At 36.6% G+C, this 21633-nt stretch overlaps 4 protein-coding genes across 4 annotated transcripts; all 4 read right to left on the bottom strand.

Moving 5' to 3' along the window:
• Positions 1 to 651: 651 nt before the first annotated feature.
• LOC127152152 (odorant receptor 131-2-like) lies at positions 652 to 1620 on the bottom strand. Its single transcript, XM_051092655.1, has one exon. It carries the CDS (start codon positions 1618 to 1620, stop codon positions 652 to 654), a length of 969 nt encoding a protein of 322 aa, XP_050948612.1.
• Positions 1621 to 5744: 4124 nt separating this feature from the next.
• Positions 5745 to 6707, bottom strand: LOC127152151 (odorant receptor 131-2-like). Its single transcript, XM_051092654.1, has one exon. The coding sequence runs from the start codon at positions 6705 to 6707 to the stop codon at positions 5745 to 5747; it is 963 nt and encodes a 320-aa protein (XP_050948611.1).
• A 3204-nt stretch (positions 6708 to 9911) lies between these two features.
• On the bottom strand, positions 9912 to 10874 carry LOC127152150 (odorant receptor 131-2-like). The gene has a single exon (XM_051092653.1). It carries the CDS (start codon positions 10872 to 10874, stop codon positions 9912 to 9914), a length of 963 nt encoding a protein of 320 aa, XP_050948610.1.
• Positions 10875 to 16230: 5356 nt separating this feature from the next.
• Positions 16231 to 17193, bottom strand: LOC127152149 (odorant receptor 131-2-like). Its single transcript, XM_051092652.1, has one exon. The coding sequence runs from the start codon at positions 17191 to 17193 to the stop codon at positions 16231 to 16233; it is 963 nt and encodes a 320-aa protein (XP_050948609.1).
• Between the last annotated feature and the right edge of the window lie 4440 nt (positions 17194 to 21633).

Here is a 21633-nt window from a genome sequence, read left to right as displayed (position 1 = left end):
TCAGGACTGGCATAGAGAGACGAAGAGAATATCACAAATTTATTTCTTGTACATACTGTATTACATTAAATAATGTTAAATATTTAATTTAGACACATTTATCAATATGAAAGTATGAAAACTGTATATGATGAATTCACAGTATACCCACCGTAAAACATTACTACAGCACTACTGCAGTGTAGTGTTATCAGGGCATAACAAATAAAATTGATCACAATAAAATGAATGCAATATAAATAAATATTATGCAATATTACAGTCTGCTGAGCAACAGTCATGGTGTAAACTTTTAGTAATTTTATAAGAGCAGTAAAAAGAAAAGCTGTAAAAACACATCACGTGAGTTTTATTTATGAACAAATAATAGACATATGCAGCATAAAATGCTTGATTGGTGCGCATTTATTAGATAGATTTCCAAAAAAGGCTAGATTGGAGGCTAAAAATATAATATTTCAGCAATTGTAAATTCAGTCACAGTGTTATAAAAGCAGTTGTCATAATACAGAGCAAACATTTAAAAACTCTTATCTGTGGTCACAATTCTGCTATTTTAGTGTGGATTATCTCCAATATATCATCAGATGAATACACAAACACCTATTTTGCAATTTTAGAGAAATATTCTTAACAAGTAACAAGTATTTTTTAACCTCCTCCTACTAAATGTATCTCTGTATTACAGCTATTTTGCTTTTTGAGACTAAATGTGAAGTAATACTTAAACAAACAGCTGAAGGCCTGGTCTCTCAGACCATATATAAGAGGACTTAAACATTTAGGGAAAATCATAAACACTACAAAGCAAAAATACATTACATGTAATGAAGTCATATAGTCAGCATAAACATAAATGACTTCTTGGATAACTCCAACTAAAATAGATGCAGCACAGAGACCCAGCTGTATTAGATGCAGCAGAACAGTCTTGTTGGCTTTTTTGGCTGATGTTTTATCACAAGAGGCTGATTTAGCCACAGCTGCTATAGAGGCATAAGTAAAGATAATAATAAAACAAACTAACACGAAAAATATACATGTGAAAGCTATTTCAAGTTTCTTATAGATCTGCAGTCTGAAAAGAGTAGTTCTTGAACAGAACAAATTCATCACTGTGTTTGTAGAATCAACTGCATAGAAAATAATCATCTCAGACAAGCACTGAATCAAACCGATCATCCAAACAACACCAATAGCTATGTGAGTTCTTCTGTAACTGGTCATTTTTGCATGTCTAAGAGGAAAGCAGATGGCCACATATCTCTCCAGTGACATTAAAGCCAGATTCAGTAAGGCAACCTGATACAGAGCTTGCGCAGCTGCAATAAGAATGATACAGACATTTTTCAAAATAAAAATCCTGCTAACAGCACATACAAACAGCACTACACTCATAAAAAGATGGAGTGTATCAAGCCAAAGCATGTGTCCAAACAAAATATAGCGGGATGCCTCCTGAAAAACAGTCTTTTTCCTCAAGGTGAAGATCATGACCCCGTTGACATAGAGGAAAATGACACATGGGGTCACACACAGCACCGTTTTCACCGGTGCATCTCGATCCACCAGTGATACAATCTGAGTCAGGTTCAATGTGGAACCGTTAAAAGCTGACATATTTAGAGAAGTAAGACATGAAGGTGTTGACCACAGATGCAGGTGTAGCACACTCACGCGGAATAATACTGCAATCTACAAAGTCCTTGTAATTGGAGATCCCCAGGCTTGCATGTTGTTGAAGGCAAGAGAGAGAAAGATCAGAGTGCTGTCAGAGCATTAGAGTTTAAATATGGTTAAACTCATCATGTCATGTACGTGTTGATCCCCAGTGGTTTTTTGTGTGTGAGGGGGGAGGTCTGTGTGTGTTTACATTATCCCTAGAAGTCAAAAAAGGGATATTTGTGGACATTTCTTCCTCTTCTTTTCAGCAAACCAGTCCAATAAATTAATAAATAAATAATAAAAGAAATAATAAATAAAAAAATGCAAAAGCATATGTATTTTAATGTAAAAAAAATGTAATATAAAAAAAAAGGTTAAGTTAAGTCAAATTAAGTTAAGTCAAATTAAGTTCTAGTAACTTAAAATTGGTAGCAAATCTTATCAATAATTTTTAAATGAAAAATCTGGATAATGAGAATAAATGTTGAAATTAAATGCATTTTATGTACTTTTTTTAGCAAAGGAAAAAACCTGTTAGTTTTTAATGTTATGTTTGACATTTCTGTTATGTTGTTTTTTTCTTGTGGTTACCGTTGTGCTAAAGAGTAGTGCTCGTGGTTAGGATGGGTGGGTACAGAAATTCATATACCACATTGACTGCACTAATGTCAGTGACAAATAACATCTTACAACACGTTAAATAAGTCACCTTTAGCATTTAAAATGCAAGCTGTTGATTTTGACTGAAATACATAAGGGCCCGGTTTCACAGACAGGGCTTAGGCTAAACCAGGATTAGGCCATAGTTTAATTAGGACATTTAAGTAATTTTTATAAACATGCTTAGAAAAAAAAAACATTGCATCTTGTGTGCATCTTGAGACATAACAAAGGCACTGATATATTTTAAGATCAGCCAGTGCAAGTTTCTTTTTAATCAAAATGGAGTGTATCAAAAATGTACAATTTTAAAATTTTATGATTTCAAAGTGCAAGTTTTTGAAAACACCATTGTTATTGTTTCCATGCAAACACCCAATATGGGAATCTTTGACACGTAGTACATGTTAGGTATGTAAACATGCACAGTACGTGTCGATTTAAGGCAAACGCGAACAAACAGTGCGCCAACTACTGGCCTGGCATACTTAATACATAATGTTCGCAATGCTATGACTGACGGCGACATCTTGGAATTTGTGATAAACATCAGCACATGTCTTCTGATGTAACGTTAGGAGCTAGCGACAACGTATGATGACGCATAACAGTGTAGTAGTGGTGTTCCATTTCTTAGGGGAAAATTTTTAACCCTTCCCCTTTTACAAGGAAGCAGCTTTAGGCGGATGACGTAATACGTACGCATTGTGCAGAAGTGAGGAACACAAACACGATGTACTGTGGAGAGATCTAAACAAAACAATGGTCACAAATTAGTTCAAAATGAGAATTTGTAAAGGAAAATGTTGAGGATTTCGACATAAACCAAGAGGAGAGGTTTCCTTTGCCAAAGTAAGGAAACTTTGCTTCCTTTGTTTCTGTAAACAAATGTTAGTTTTCACGAGAGTCACCAGCACAACGCTGTCATCCGACGTCATCCACCTGGAGCTGCTTCCGAGTACGATCAGTTGGCGCAAGCTAGATTAAAGTGATTCTTACGTTTTAAATATGGATTTTTTTTTTTTTTTTTACAAAAATGCATTGATTGGGGACAGAAAGCCTTTGTTCACCCCCAGAGGCATGTGAGGCATGTTTTCTAATGGATGGATGCACTTTATTGGACTTGTTTTGGACTGATGAAGAGAAACACTCACCCATGCCATTCTAAAAAAGGGATAATTTTTAATATAACTTTGATTAACTCTGGATTCTGAAAGAAGGAAGTCATAATGACCTAGGGTGCCTGGAGGGTGAGTAAATCATGTGCTAATGTTCATTTTTGGGTGAACTAACCCTTTAAATTTCTGTACATTACAAACAAAGTTAGTCTCATTTCTTGTGTATTTCTTCTGCACAAATGAAAATATTTCTAAAAAGGTTCCATGCCACCAAACAACACACAGACTAAAAGCCGGCCCAGAACATTACGTGTTTTTCCACTATATCCGCTATGGTTTTTCTAGTTGCTGACCACTGCATAACTGGAGTGAGGGAAAACACTCACTTGCTTTAAAAAAAAATTTTTGCTCGTTGCAGACTCACAGCAGTAATGGCATAGTCAGAATGTAGCTATGCATGTGATTTTTTCCACAAACCAGTTATGTATACTATAGTTACTTACTGTATGTAGTTTGGTGTACTTCTGCGACTTTAGTTAAATGAGCAGAATTCACTTTCGTAAATATATTACTGTTTTAATTAAAAGACCACTTTAATGTAAGCCTCGAAGATAAGCAAAAAAGTGTACCTAACCATTAACCCTGCGGTAGGCGGGTAAAGAGACCACAGATCATTTTTTGGATGTCAGTGGAGGAGACTTTACTGCTTTTGTGGGAAAACAGCTTCAACATGTTTGCCATTAAACATTCATTTTGGATTCATCTATTTTTAGAGTTTACACAGAAAAGTTGCTGTTTTATGAGTCATAGGCAGTTTTTGCCAGGTAGTATTCCATTTACTGCAACTCTTATTGATTTCTATGACAGAAATTCAGTGGCGTCAAGGCTGTGAAGTAATTGGTTGTCAAAGCACCTGATTCAAGTTGGCGTTTACATGTTCTCCGCGGACCTCCCAATAATAAGACCATCTCTGGTCATACATGTTTGTTGCTGCAGGAAAGCAATCCGTCATTTTGTGGAATTTTGTACCTGAACCAAACATAGGCCTACACAATCCCAAAACAGATGTTTGGGAGGAACATGGAAAAGAAACAGAAGCCATTTGCCTGATTAGAAGTCAGCGTATACAGTGAGCCTACTATCAGAATGATTTTAAAACTATTTCAGGGTTGAGAAACATACATACATTGCTTTCGTGCACATTTTATTTATTTATTTGGGTGGGGTCAGGTATGGGGCATCATTTTAACTGTGTGATTTTGACTACATGATTTAGAAACACACACTAGTTTGAAAACACCCATCAGTTTAAAAAAACACATTTTTGTTCTATAGAGACTCCATTCTCTATTGTGGAGAACCAATTAAATCTTTAGAATTTGGTGCAGGGCGGCTTTTGTGCTTCACTGGTTTGGGAAAAAAGGGTAGCGGCTCACAAGTTATGCAAGCTTTTATTGAAAAAGGCAAAGGCAAAGACAAAGACTTGGTCACGAACAGGCAGGGTCGAACAATGGCAGACAGGTACAGCGTAGGCAAGACGTAAGAGTAGTCTGTGAAGCAGGCGAGGGTCGATGTAATAAACGGCAAATGTAATCCAAGGAGCTAGGCAAAAGGGTGATCCGAAAAACGAGCGAAAGATCCACAGGTTAGGCGGTGACGCAGACAAAACGAGATGACCAGGCGAAAATGCTGAACTAGTGAAAGCTAACACAATGCACAACACTCTAATCCACAATATGAAACTTCAATACTAAGCGAGTAGCAAGGGGAAGTCCGAGGCTCATATAGCGCGTCTGATTGGATACAAGTGTGTGCAAGCAATCAGCATAATGGATGATAGGTAATGTGGTCCGGGGTGTGGTGCAACAGTCTGTGTGATGTGATGTGTTTGAACAAGTGGTCAGCACTAATGACACTGTATTTTATTTTTCTTATTGTTTAATTTTTAAAAAATTAAACAATTTGATGTTACATATATTACACAAAATGAAAAAAAAAAAAAAGAAACACAAAACAGCAAAAGAACCTTAATAGTAACTGTGATTATGTTTGTCACATGACTAGAAAGGTGCAAAACATTGAAAAATAAATACAACACTTACCCATATTTGGGGTCAGTGCACTAGCAAACATTGTGACAGGTTCAATAGGTTTGTTAAATATGCTTGCATGCATTTATTTTTGTGTAGCTCATTGTATAAACACAGAAGTTCATATTATGCAATTATACAGTGAAAAACTAGTGACAAAATATTTTCTAAACCACTTTTAATTACATATCAATAGCTGTCAAGTGAATTCTCAACCACCTGATGCTAAATGTATTTCAGTATTACAACTGTTTTTCTTTTTGAAACCAAATGTGAAGTAGTATTCAAATAAACAGCTGAAGGCCTGGTCTCTCAGACCATATATAAGAGGACTTAAACATTTAGGGAAAATCAAAAACACCACAAAGCAAAAATACATCACATTCATGGAAGTCACATAGTCAGCATAAGCATAAATGACTTCCTGGATGACTCCAACTAAAATGGACACAGCACAGAGACCCAGCTGTATTAGATGCAGCAGAACAGTGCTATTGGCTTTTTTGGCTGAAGTTTTATCACAGGAAGCTGATTTGGCCACAGATGCTATAGAGGCATAAGTAAAGATAACAACAAAACACACAGACACGAAAAATATAGTTGTGAAAGCTCTATCAAGTGTCCTATAGACCTGCAGCCTGAAAAAAGTAGTTCTTGAGCAAAATAAATTCATTGCTATGTTTGTGGTATCAATGGAATAGAAGATAATAATCTCAGACAGGGACTGAATCCAGCTTATCATCCAAACCACACCGATGGCCATGTTAGTTCTTCCGTAAGTGGTGATTTGTGCATGTCTGAGAGGGAAACAGATGGCCACATACCTCTCCAGTGACATTAAAGCCAGATTCAAAGTAGAGGCCTGATAGAGAGCTGTTGCAGCTACTAGAAGCACAAGGCAGACAATTTTCATAATAAAAATCCTACAAAGAGCGCAGACAAACATCACTACACTCATTACAAGATTAAGCGTATCAACCCAAAGCATGTGTCCAAACAAAATATAGCGGGATGCCTCCTGAAAAACAGTCTTTTTCCTCAAGGTGAAGATCATGACCCCGTTGACATAGAGGAAAATAACACATGAGGACACACATAAAAATGTTTTTAAATCTAGATGCTCCGGCAGTACAGTCTGAGTGAGGCTAGATGTAGAATTATTAAAATTAGACATAATCAAAAGGATGAAAGATGCTGTTATACAAAACTGAATACTACTGCAAAGTCCTTGTAACAGCAAATCTCCAAGTTTGTGTCACTGCTGTTGTTGAAGGCACAGACAATGATCAGAGAACATCCCACTTTTAATATTATTGTAAAGTAGCTGTCATGAACTACGTATGGATTCCCAATGGCTGGTTTGTGTGCTTATCTAAATGCCTTTGAAAAAAAACAATCAGCCTTGTAGTGCCTGACTAATAGTATGAAGTACACAGCAAATCCCAGTATCTGAGGAAATGAACTGCATTAAAACATTTAAGTAAAACAAATTAGAACTGATTTAGCATTGTACACTCATTCCATTTGAGTCCTCATAAAGAGTTCTCTATTTCTTTATATTAATTAACCTGTGGCTCTGACGTCTGTCGTTGTGAAGTCATTCGAAAAACTGGTTCTGGCTTATCTGAAGGACCCTTACTGGACCCCCAGCAGTTTGCTTACTGAGCAAACAGGTCCGTGGATGATGCAGTCAACATGGGACTAGTGGTGTGCTATATGTATCATCTGCGACAATATCGTAATTTATGTTTTAACGATGTTCAATTTGACATTATAGAATATTTTGCAAAAAACATTTAGAACACCTACAGAGTGCAGTGCACGCAGTACGTGAAGTCTATAGTGCCAGTACGCATTAATTTACTCCACTTCATATAGTTAATGAATATCACACAAAGTGTGCCGTTTTCTTCTCCAAAAATTACCATGATTGCAAATGTGATATTTTTTACAACAGGTCAAGAAACAAGAATTAAGATACTTATGTTTTAGACACCATATTGCCCAACAAAAATCATTCCTAACACAGCCACAGCACTGTTTTGCATCTCTGAGCAACAAGACGGAGTTTCGTTAATGAATGATTCAACCGTTTAAATGATTCGGTTCAATTGCAATGACTCACTTATTAACTGTGACTTACTGCCACCTACTGGCGATTTTAATTCCACATTTAAAGTATCGTTTTATTATTTGTGATGCGGTCTAGGAAAACCCAACATATGGTGAAATTGGACCTTTTTTGGTTTTTGATACCATAAGCCCTTTCCAAAACGGTTTTTATTTTGTTCATAGCTTGAACGTAACCAAAGTTATGGCTGTCGTAAGTTGGCTAATAGCGATGATATTCAGGAATGGAATTTTGAGAAAAACGGCTTTAACGGGTTTAACGAGAGCTGTCTGTCAAGTTAGGAGCACTATACTGCATCATTACACAAACAGACTAACGTTGTTTATCATGTGCGTAGTCATCGAACTTTTGATCACCCATTTTATGTTTAGATAGCACGAATAATGCAGTCTACCTTGTAGTAAAAGCGAGCGCAGCGCAAACTGTTCGCGCACTGTGCTTAAAACAGACTGTCATCGGACTCCTCCTCTTTAGCAACTTCATCATCCGATCCTTCATCTCTGGATGTGAAATAGTCCATTATAACATCATTTAGGGCACTGACATCACTGACATAAAAAAACTTTGCATGCAGTAGTTTACACAGGACTGGAAGAGAATGTGAATTGATACGCCTTTACTAAATATGTCACATGGTTTATTTTGATAGGTTAACTGTTTTTGTGGTGTTAAGGGAAAGCACCTAAGCAGCGCATTCTTAGCAAAAGGTTTTCGTGATATATGTGATGTATAACTAGTGCAGCTTTACAGTTTAGCCGCTAAACTTTAGCTGTGTGCACGATTTGCTTGCATTGTATACGGAAAGACCAATCACAACAGACTCGGCCAGCTATCCAACCAGAGCAGAGTAGGCTTTTGGAAGGGAGGGGTTTACAGACCTTAAGCTTAGAACTGCTTCGAACGAATCGTTTCGAAATCATTACGAAATGTTTCTAGTATTAAATGTATATTCTGAGAAAATTACAATGTTTTCTGAGATGCATTTAAACCTGTTGTAGGGGGCTTCAACACAATATTAGGACACTTTAAAATACCATATGACCTGCTTTGTAATAAATCGACAGCCTATTGAATAATCTTTCACTTGTTTACCATTAAACATTCATTTTGGACTTATCTATTTTACACAGTTTACACAGAAAAACTACTGTTTTGTAAGAGGAGTCACAGGCAACATTTGCCAGGTAGGATTACATTTACTGCAATTCTCATTGATTTTTATGGTATCCAAAAACAATGATTGCCTGTCGCATAACTTTGACAGAAATTTACTGGTGTCAGTGCTGTGATGTAATTGCTTGCCAAAGCACCTGATTCAAGTCGGCATTTACACATTAAAATAAAGGTTCTCCACAGCGATGCAATAGAAGAACCATTTTTGGTTCCACAAAGAACCATTAAGTCATTTTGCGGAATTACTATCAGAATAATTTCAAAATTATTTCAGGGTTAAAAAGCATATAAATTGCTTTATTTGCAACTTTATTCATTCACTGCGGTGGGGTCAGGTATGGGGCATCATTTTCACTGTGTGATTTTCGCTGCTTGATTTAGAAACACACACTAGTTTCAAAACGCCCATCAGTTTAGCAAAGCACACTTTTGTTCTACAGAGACCCCCTTCTCCATTTATGGGTGACAGGATCAATGAAATCTTTAGAACTGGATGCAGGCTGGCTTTGTGCTTTACTGTTAAAAAACTGGCTCACAAGTTCTGACAGGGACGTATGAATTCTGAAATGAATGTATATTTGAAAGCAGATACACACACACACACACACACACACATGGTCTACCTGCCAGATCATGTGCCAAACATGCACACAAACCAGAAACAACAGACATATATAAAATATTTATATAATGCTACACATTTATTAGTTTATTTTTACAGGTTTCCTGCAAAAGCTAGTTTTTAAAGCTTATTATAAATTCATTGACATGTGTCTATCATTTGCATATAAATTAACTGCATATGAATTACTTATACAATTAATTTCTATCTACATAATCATAGCAAAAAAGAAATGTTTGATCAAGTAGTCAGTACTAACAACATTTTTAATTTTCTAAAAATTTTCTGAGCCTAATTTGATTTTACATATGTTCCACAAAATGACAAAAGACAAAAAAGCAAAAGAACTTCAATAGTAATTGTGATTATGTTTGTCACATGACCAGAAAGGTGACAAAACATTATTGTCTAAAGCATTTTAGATAACATTTCAATAGCCGTCAGGTGGTTTCTCAACCACCTGATATTACATGTATCTCTGTATTACAACTGTTTGTCTTTTTGAAACCAAATGTGAAGTAGTATTTAAATAAACTGCTGAAGGCCTGGTCTCTCAGACCATATATAAGAGGACTTAAACATCTCGGAAAAATCAAAAACACCACAAAGCAAAAATACATCACATTTATTGAAGTCACATAGTCAGCATTAGCATAAATGACTTCTTGGATGACTCCAACTAAAATGGATACAGCACAGAAACTCAGCTGTATTAGATGCAGCAGAACAGTGCTGTTGGCTTTTTTGGCTGATGTTTTATGAGAGGAGGCTGATTTGGCCACAGACGCTATAGAGGCATAAGTAAAGATAATAACAAAACACACAGACACAAAATATATAGTTGTGAAAGCTGTATCAATTTTCCTATAGACCTGCAGCCTGAAAAAAGTAGTTCTTGAGCAAAATATATTCATTGCTATGTTTGTGGTATCAAAAGAAAAGAAGACAATAATCTCAGACAGGGATTTAATCCAGCTTATCATCCAAACCACACCGATGGCCATGTTAGTTCTTCCGTAAGTGGTGATTTGTGCATGTCTGAGAGGGAAACAGATGGCCACATACCTCTCCAGTGACATTAAAGCCAGATTCAAGGTAGAGGCCTGATAGAGAGCTGTTGCAGTTACTAGAAGCACAAGGCAGACAATTTTCAAAACCAAAAGCCTACAAAGAGCGCACACAAACAACACTACACTCATTACAAGATTAAGAGTATCAACCCAAAGCATGTGTCCAAACAAAATATAGCGGGATGCCTCCTGAAAAACAGTCTTTTTCCTCAAGGTTAAGATCATGACCCCGTTGACATAGAGGAAAATAACACATGAAGACACCGTCAAAAATGTTTTCAAATCTTGATGCGCCGGCAAAACAGTCTGAGTGATGTTAGATGTAGAATTGTTAAAATTAGACATCATCAAAAGGATAGATTGTAACAGCAAATCTCCAAGTTTGTGTCACTGCTGTTGTTGACAGCACTGACAAAGATTAAAGAACATCCCACTTTTAATATCATTGCAAAGAGCTGTCATGAACTACGTGTGGAATCCCAGTGGCTGGTTTGTGTGCAAACAAAAAAACAATATCCCTTGGTGTAGTGCTTAACTAATAATATGAAGTACATAGTAAATCCCGGTGGCTTATATTTCTGATTGTCACATAATGGTCAGGTAGCAACCTAATGAAATTAATATATTTAATATCTCCTTTAGTTTGTGTATTAATAGAGTTTAAAGGGTTTTAAATACAATGTTTTTATATTTATTTACGTGAACACTTCTGACTAGTCAATGACTAGTCATTTAGGTATTGAATATCATCTGTGGCACCTCAGTCTCTACTGCTCATTTTGTTTACTGAAACCATCACTGTATATCATATCTCTCATTTTACTCCACAGACTTTTTTGCTCTTGTTTTACACAACTGCAGCTGGCACCATGACATGTCACACCAACTGACTGCGCAATATTATTTCAAAGCTTGTCTGGTTGTTAGGCTGATTGTTCTGTACATTTTATAGACTTACATTTATATTCAACTCTTTAAGATCTCTTTAGAATATGTCCTTTTTGGTTTTAATAAAATCCTTTTTAAGTCAACAGATACACATAACTCTGTCAACTAATGTAATGTAATTGCTCTCAGTTTGATGAACAGTTAGGGTCAGAAAAGTGAAATGCAGTTGAACAATTTTTTTGCAGTTAAACCACTTTTCTTGTTAACTGACGTATAACTGTAAGTTTCTTTATGTATATTATACCGATAAATTCTTAGAAATAAATTGGAATTAAAATGTTAAAGGCCTGTTTTACATTTAGGCTAGATCATATGCAACAAGGACATTGCACAGGTTTACATTAATGTTCATGTTCAGATGGTAAACATTTTGGGTAAAATGCTTTGATTGCTGCATATTTAAAAGTTTGATTTATACCATTCCAATGCAACAATCAACTGGTCAACAGCAACAGTTTATTTTTTTCATTGTTTTATTTTCTAGCATGACGAGCAGACTAACAAATGTATTGAATCAATGTGTGTGTGTGTGTTTGCTGTGTGTTTGTAAACAAATCCATCATTACGACATTTAACTGTAAACCATCCGTTTAACTTTAATAATCCATCAACAAATTTGTTTAAAACTGTTTAGAAATATTTTTTTATTACAAACATGTAGTTCTTTGCTTCGCAAGATGTTCATTGATTAACTGAGTTGTGTGGATCATTGTGATAAACGTTGTTTATTAGCTGTTTTAACTCTGACAGCACCCATTCACTATAGAGGATCCATTGGTGAGCAAGTGATGAGATGCTAAATTTCTCTAAATCATATCTTGGATGGCCTTAGAGTGAGTACATTTTCAGTAAATGTTTATTCAAACCATTTGGGGAAACTTAGCAATAACCCCCAAGAAGTCGTGGTTTACAGTGAATTTATGACAGCTAAGGTTCTTAGGCACAATGCGAAGCAGAGTATTTAAACAGTATTCTTCCACCCAACAATGTAGTTCCTCATAAACAGTTGTAGTTGCAACAAAGTGGTTGCCAAGCAACACACAAAAGTTAACAAAGGTGTATGTTTGTAGAGTATTTTACAACAGCTTCGAATGCGGCTCAACCTATCAGAATCAAGGACAATAACTATCCGTTTTATAATAAAGCAATAAGCCCCAAGAAGACATGGTTTACAGTGAATTTACAACAGCTAAGCTGTTATAAATTCACTGTAAACCACAGCTTCATAGGGCTTATTGCTTTTATAAAATGGTTATTCCATATACATAGCAAGGTTTCACAAAATAAAAACAGAGCAAATAAAGTGTAATGATATACGTAAAAACAGTATTCTTCCACCAAACAATGTAGTTCCTCAGAAACAGTTGTGGTTGCAACAAAGTGGTTGCCAAGCAACACACAAAAGTAAACTAAGGTGTATGTTTGTAGAATAATTTACAACAGCTTCAAATGCGGCTCAACCAATCAGAATCAAGGACAATAACTATCCGTTTTACAGTAAAGCAATAAGCCCCAAGTAGCCATGGTTTACAGTGAATTTATAACAGCTGTTATAAATTCACTGTAAACCACAGCTTCACGGGGCTTACTGCTTTTATAAAATGGTTATTTCATATACATAGCAAGGTTTCACAAAATAAAACAGAGCAAATAAAATGTAATCATATAAATAAAAACAGTATTCTTCCACCAAACAATGTAGAATCTCAGAAACAGTTGTGGTTGGAACAAAGTGGTTGCCAAGCAACACACAAAAGTAAACAAAGGTGTATATTTGTAGAGTAATTTACAACAGCTTCGAATGCGGCTCAACCAATCAGAATCAAGGACAGGAACTATCCGTTTAATTATAAAGCAATAAGCCCCAAGAAGCCGTGGTTTACAGTGAATTTATAACAGCTAAGCTTAAGTAACTATCCATTTTATAATATTAAATTAGATTCCATAAAACCATTAAAAACTTGCTAGCAGTAGCACAAATGCACGTGCTAATGTAATTAACCTCAAATTTTGATTTCCAGTGTGAATAGATCCTTATAAATGCACCGTTTTGATTCAAAATCTTATTTGCACTGAATATTTGGAGTGACAAGGCCAACAGAAATGCATTCAGTCACTACATGGACTTGTTTTATCAACCTTATGCTGCCTCACCCCTTTTTAGTGCTGAGCTTGTTGTCTTCTGGTTGTATTTCCACAGTGATCTGACATTTATGAATAAACCAGTACTAATCAGTACTAATCAATACAGCTGAGGTGGTTATTTTGCTCTTTAACTTGTGAGGTTGTTAAGTTGACTGCACTTAGATCACTGTTGTTGATGTACTATGCAAGATTAAACTTTTGTTTGCCTAATATCTAACTATTATAATTAGTAGTGACAGTAGAAGATGTAGGAGCAAAATATGCACTCCCACCTGTTGTGTGAGAGAGAGAAAACTGTTTGAAGTCTTTTATTTTTGTTTTATTTGTGTGTGAAAATAGGATAAGCACTTACTGTGTTGATCTGAACTCTCATAACAACATCATGTCAATCTTGAAGGTTACATCAGAATCCACTCACACAGTCCCTTGTGTTTCATTATGAGTCTCATTAAGTATTTATTATTTGTTCTGTGTGTTTGAACAAATTTGGTCTCTGGGGGCTTGAGATGTGGCATTGATCTCTACCTGAGGTGTATACTTTGGGCCACAGGGAGAAGAACTTTATGTTTGGAACATGCTGTTATTGAGTGCACTGTGTAAACATCAAAGTATTAAATAAACATGATATCTCATGGGGTCTTTCTAAGAAGTTGGCATGTGTAGTGACAGACATGCACGGGAACATACAGTTGAAGTCAAAAGTTTACATACACCTTGTAGAATCTGCAAAATGTTAATTATTTTAAAAAAATAAAAGGGATCATACAAAATGCTTGTTATTTTTATTTAGTACTGACCTGAATAAGATATTTCACATAAAGACATTTACATATAGTCCACAAGAAAAAATAATAGCTGAAGTTATAAAATGACCCTGTTAAAGGCTACATACACTTGGTTAGTGTTATTTATAAGATATTTAGGCAAAATAAGAAAAATGTACACCTTCATTCTATTCAAAAGTTTACACCCCTGCTACTTTCTGCTGTTTCGAAATCATTACAAATACATTACTACAAATGTTTGTAGTATTAATTGTATATTCTGAGAAAATTACAGTGTTTTATAAGAGGAGTCACAGGCAACATTTGCCAGGTATAATTAGATTTACTGCAATTCTCATTCTATTTTATTGTATCCACAAACAATGATTGACTCTCATACAACTTTGACAGAAATTTACTGGTGCCAATGCTGTGATGTAATTGCTTGCCAAAGCACCTGATCCAAGTCGGCATTTACACTTTAAAATAAAGGTTCTCCATAGCCATTTTTGGTTCCACAAAGAACCATTCGATCAAAGGTTCTTTAAAGTACCATTGCTTTCCTTTTTGTGATCTAAAGAACCTACTTGTGCCACCAAGAACCTTTTAACAGAATAGTTCTTCAGATGGTAAAGGTTCTTTATGGAACCATTTAGACAAAAAGGGTTCTTCTATGGCATAATAAGAACATCTCTGGCTGGACCCATGTGTTTGTTGCTGCCATAAAATAATCCGGCATTTTGCGGAATTACTATATCAGAATAATTTAGTTCATTCATTGGGTTGATGACAGGTATGGGGCATCATTTTTACTGTGTAATTTTCACTGCATGATTTAGAAACACCCATCAGTTTAGAAAAGCTCACTTAGAGACCCTCTTCTCCATTGTGTATGGCAGGCATCTTTTTATTTATGCATGGTGCAAAAAGGTCAAAATATTTAGAAAATTGCCTTTAAAGTTGTCCAGATGAAGTCCTTAGCAAAGCGTATTACAAAAATTAAGTTGATTTACGGTAGGAAATTTACAAAATATCTTCATGGAACATGATCTTTACTTAATATCCTAATGATTTTTGGTATATTCATTGTTACAAATATACCCATGCAATCTCAGACTGGTTTTATGGTCAAGGGTCACATATATAAAATATTTATAAATTGCTGCACATTTATTAGTTTAATTGTACAGGTTTCCTGCAGAATATAAAGCTAGTATTGAAAAATATATTTTCAAATTTCAAAATTTCAAAATTGTTAAAATATAAATGTGAAAATGGACAAAAAGAGATTAAATATAACAGTGAAAATAAACCTATAATCTGTATCTGAATTAATCGCATACAAATTGCTTATAGAATAAATTCATATCTACATAATCATGGTAGCAAAAAAAAGAAATGTTTGATTAAGTGGTACAAATGACATTGTATTTTATTTTTCTTATTGTTTACATTTCAAAAAGGCTGTTACTTCTGAGCCCAATTTGATGTTACATATTTTCCATAATAGAGAAAAAAAAGCAAAAGAACCTCAATAGTAACTGTGTTGTGTTTGCCACATGACTAAAAGGGGGGGCAAAACATTGGCAAATAAAAACATCACTTACAAAACACTTTTTGTAAGTCTGTGGTCAGTGTACTGGGAAACACAGTGACAGGTTTAATAGATTTGTTAAATCGTATGTTAAATATTAATGCTTGCACTTCAAGTGTGGCTGAAATTCAGTAGCTCAATGTATAAAGACAGAGGTTCATGTTTTGCAGTTACACAGTGAAATAGTAGTGACAAAACATTATTTCCTAAAGCATTTTAGATAACATATCAATACCCATCAGGTGGTTTCTCAGCCACCTGATACTGCATGTCTCTCTGTATTACAACTGTTTGTCTTTTTGAAACCAAATGTGAAGTAGTATTTAAATAAACAACTGAAGGCCTGGTCTCTCAGACCATATATAAGAGGACTTAAACATCTAGGAAAAATCAAAAACACCACAAAGCAAAAATACATCACATTTAATGAAGTCATATAGTCAGCGTGAACATAAATGACATCTTGGATAACTCCAACTAAAATAGATGCAGCACAGAGACCCAGCTGTATTAGATGCAGCAGAACAGTGCTATTGGCTTTTTTGGCTGATGTTTTATCACAGGAGGCTGATTTGGCCACAGATGCTATAGAGGCATAAGTAAAAATAACAACAAAACACACAGACACAAAATATATAGTTGTGAAAGCTGTATCAAATGTCCTATAGATCTGCAACCTGAAAAAAGTAGTTCTTGAGCAAAATGAATTCATTGCTATGTTTGTGGTATCAAAAGAAAAGAAGACAATAATCTCAAACAGGGATTGAATCCAGCTTATCATCCAAACCACTCCGATGGCCACTTGAGTTCTTCCGTAAGTGGTGATTTGTGCATGTCTGAGAGGGAAACAGATGGCCACATACCTCTCCAGTGACATTAAAGCCAGATTCAAGGTAGAGGCCTGATAGAGAGCTGTTGCAGCTACCAGAAGCACAAGGCAGACAATTTTCATAACCAAAAGCCTACAAAGACCGCACACAAACAGCACTACACTTATTAAAAGATTAAGCGTATCAACCCAAAGCATGTGTCCAAACAAAATATAGCGGGATGCCTCCTGAAAAACAGTCTTTTTCCTCAAGGTGAAGATCATGACCCCGTTGACATAGAAGAAAATAACACATGAGGACACACTCAAAAATGTTTTCAAATCTTGATGCGCCGGCAGTATAGTCTGAGTGATGTTAGATGAAGAATCATTCAAATTAGACATCATCAAATGGATGAAAGATGCTGTTATACAACACCGAATAATACTGCACAGTTCTTGTAACAGCAAATCTCCAAGTTTGTGTCACTGCTGTTGTTGAAGGCACAGACAATGATCAGAGAACATCCCACTTTTAATATCATTGTAAAGTAGCTGTCATGGACTACGTATAAATTCCCAGTGGCTGGTTTGTGTGCTTGTCAAAATGACTGTGAAAAAAAAAGCAATAAACCTTGTAGTGCCTGACAAACAGTATAAAGTACATATTTACAGTTTTTGAGAAAAAAAATTGCATTAAAACAACTAAATTAAAAATAAAAAAAGAAGCCCTCCCTGATTTAGTATTGTAAACTCATTCCATTTGAGTCCTCATAAAGAGATTTCTGTTTCTTTATATTAAATAAACCCACTCAAATACTGTGTCGCTGAAACTTAACTAACTTCATAAAACCATTAAAAACTTTAACTTAAACTTAGCTAGGTAGCTAGCAATAGCACAAATGCATATGCTAATGTAATTAGTGCCATGGTTAGCTGCTTCAGCATAAGAATGAGGAATGAGGAGAACGTGGTTCAACTTAAACAACAGTCAAAACCAAAGCAAAACCAAAGGGAATACAGGGCAGGCAGAAACACATGGAGACTTGCAAAAGAACTAACTGACATTAAAACAGGATGAGGGAACCAAGGAACAGAACACTCTTTACATACTCAACTCTACAAGGTAATAAATGAGACACCTAAATTCAATGAAAACAATTAATAAGAGGGAGAAACTAGGTCATTGGGAGCACATGGGGATAAAAATAAACAGACAGTCCATGGGCGTGACATATTGTCCTTTTCTCAGAATCATACATACAATCGAGGGGTGGGAGAGTGGGTGCTTTGGAGGCCTCTCAGGACAGGCTTGTGCGGGACAGGAAGCCTCCAAGGTGGTACCGGATCCGGGCACCATGGCCGAGCAGGCAGTTCAGGGAGCCATGATAGAGCAGGCAGTCCAGGGAGCCATGGCGGAGCAGCTGTCCAGAAAGCCATGGCAGAAGCGGCAGTCCAGGGGTCCATGGCGGAGCAGACAGGTCAGGCAGCCATGGCGAAAGCGGCAGTCCAGGGGACCATGGCGGAGCAGATAGCTCAGGGAGCCATGGCGGAAGTGGCAGTCCTGGGGGCCATGGCAGAGCAGACAACTCAGGAAGACATGGCGCGGACCAGGCTGATTGGGGAGCCATGGCAGAACCGGCAATCCAGGGGGCCATGGCAGGGCAGCCTCTGTGGCCTTGGCCTCTGCACTCGGCCTGGCTCCTACGACTGGAGACCTATAGCCCTGCGGGAACAACAGTCATCCTTGGGTCGGACTTGGGAGCTGAAGGCCTCTCTTTGCTGGACTTGGGAACAGGAGCCCTCTCTGGGCTGGACGTGGAAACAGGAGCCCTCTCTGGACTGGGCTCGGGAGGAGGACGGATACCCGGGAGGAGGACAGCGAACAGAGTCCAGGGTGGAGATGACGGAGGGGGGAGCCAAGAAGGAAAGAGGAGGAGCCAGGGAGATGACAGGAGGAACCAGGGCGGACCAGACAGAGGGAGGAGCAAGGGAGATGACAGGAGGGAGTTGGAGCAGGAGGAGCCAGGTGGAACCCAGGTCTCAGCCATGATGACAACCCACGGTGGAGTCAATGGAGGGAGGAGCCAGGCGGAGACGGAGAGCTGATGAGCCAGGGTGACAATGAGGAACCGGAGGGCCGAGGTGGAACTAATGACTCCGGTGACCAACGCGGAGGCGTGGATCCAACAAGCCGCGGAGGAGCCGGACTGACAGATGACCAAGGTGAAGCCGAAGGGATGAAGGAGCCTGACGGAGGGACGAAGGGATGAGGCGCAACTGGAGGAGTGGAGTCACGAGGCGCAGGATGGTCGCCAGCAGACCAAGGCAGAGCAGGAGGGACAAGGGAGCTTTTCTGATTCAGCAAACATTTAAAAACTTTACTTTTGACATAATATTTAGTGGAGGAGACAAATTATGTGAATAAAGGGATAGTTCACCCAAAAATGAAAATTACCCCATGATTTACTCACCCTCAAGCCATCATAGGTGTATATGACTTGTCTTTCAGATGAGTTATATTAAAAAATGTCCTGGCTCTTCCAAGCTTTATAATGGCAGTCAATGTAAAAGAGCAGGTCATATGGAAAAATATCCTTTTTGCAGTTTGTAACGTAGGTATCCTTCAGTGTAAACAGTCTGCAAAGCTGTTAAAGGGGTCATCGGATGCAAAGTTCACTTTTACATGTTGTTTGAACATTAATGTGTGTTAAATCAGCTGTAACAGTCCGACGGCCATTGTTTCGATGTCAGAGCAGGGATGTAAGTTAGAAGAGAATATCTCTGATTGAGCGATTGAGGTGTTGTGTTGCTGGATGTGATAATGAACATAGTGGTTGTCATTTACTCCCGACATCTGAGCTTCTGAAGATGCAGTAGATTACGTTTGTTTGTAAAGGGAATGTGCCTCCCGATATACATATATCTGTCTATGTTTGCACAAATCATTTGTGATCCAGCTTCACTTACAGCAGAAGTGAGTATAAGGGTTTTTTTATGAATTTTTGTGATTGCCTTTCCTAATAACGTGCTAGTTAGGAAGTTTAGCGGCTAAACGTGGCTAAATGCGGCTAAAGTAAACAAGCTCGTCACTCCACAGAGAGAAGAGAGGGACGGGGTGAGCAGAGCTCATTAACATTTAAAGCAACCTCAATCAGAACAGGATGATTTTTGCAGAGCTGATTTTAGCAAGGTAAAAAGGGTGTTGTTTTACACTACCATTGAGAATTTTTAACCAAAGTATATTATAGACTTCTCATTAAGATCCTATAGAATCATATCAACTTGTGGAAAATGGGCATCCGATGACCCCTTTAATCAAAAATGTGCATGATAAATAAACATATTGTATCTCAAAGAAAGAGTCGACTCTTTACCACCTTAAAATGTCATCATATTTTCGAATCTTCTGCCTGTTACCAATATACGTCATTAGGTAACATATTAGCATAATCCCCGCCTGCCCGCAAAATATGAACAGTCTGACCTGCCCACAAACACTTCTGCTAGTTAGTGTGTTTACATCATATCAAGAACACACTGTGTTCTGTACTGTGAAAGCAAGTTTTTGTTTTCATTGCTGAAAAATCATGATGTGAAAAAATTGTAAATTCATTTTTTTCCACAATGCCACAGCAATACAATTCAAACCTTTTTTTGTGTGCTCTTCATTTTACAGAGGAATGCTATTCTAATCTTGGCTAGTTCAATGCATCATTTGCTAAATGCTTGTCCTTATTTATGTCTTTATTTGGACCAACAAGCATCTCCGAACCACAACCTATAAGTATATACTTTTCAATACGTTTTCAATTGAATGCTCAAAAAAAATCTAGATTTTTGTGCTAATATGTGATGTATAACTAATGCAGCTTTGGGTTTCTAGGTAAAGCACAATATTACTGTCTTACTGAAATAGTTCTGAAAATTCACTGTGAACCCACTATTTCGTAAGAACGTGTCAATTAACGTAGACCATCATTGTTTAGATTACTATGTTTAATAATAAAGACAGTAGATTTTGGTTTATAAACTGTGTTGTTTCATCAGTTAGTCATGTTAGCACTCGGCTAATGTATCCAATGTATGTATTATTGTTTTGTTAAGTGTTTACAATTTGTTGTTTGTTGCTGCCATAAAATAATCCGGCATTTTGCGGAATTACTATATCAGAATAATTAAAAAAAACTATTTCTGGGTAAAAAAACAAACAAAAAACAAAACAAACAAACAAACAAAAAACATACATACATTGCTTTAAGTGAAACTTTATTCATTCATTGGGTTGATCTCAGGTATGAGGCATCATTTTCACTGTGTGATTTTCACTGCATGATTTAGAAACACCCATCAGTTTAGAAAAGCCCACTTTTGTTCTACAGAGACCCTCTTCTCCATTGTGTATGGCAGGCAGCTTTCCATTTATGCATGGTGCAAAAAGGTCAAAATATTAAATATTGAATTGCCTTTAAAGTTGTCCAGATGAAGTTCTTAGCAATGCATATTACTAATCAAAAATTAAGTTTTGATATATTTACGGTACAAAATTTACAAAATATCTTCACGGAACATGATCTTTACTTAATATCCTAATGATTTTTGGTATAGTCACTGCTACAAATATACCCATGTGACTTCAGACTGGTTTTGTGGTCCAGGGTCACATATATAAAATATTTATAAATTGCTGCACATTTATTAGTTTAATTATACAGGTTTCCTGCAGAATATAAAGCTAGCATTGTAAAATAAATAAATAATTGTCAAAATATAAAAGTGAAAATGGACAAAAATAAATTAAATATAACAGTGAAAATAAATCTAGAATCTGTTTTTGAATTAATC

The sequence above is a fragment of the Labeo rohita genome, chromosome 21, assembly GCF_022985175.1.
Source record: "Labeo rohita strain BAU-BD-2019 chromosome 21, IGBB_LRoh.1.0, whole genome shotgun sequence".
Taxonomy (NCBI): Eukaryota; Metazoa; Chordata; class Actinopteri; order Cypriniformes; family Cyprinidae; genus Labeo; species Labeo rohita.
The sequence above is the reverse complement of the archived record's forward strand: the minus strand, read 5'-3'. Positions and strand labels throughout refer to the sequence as shown.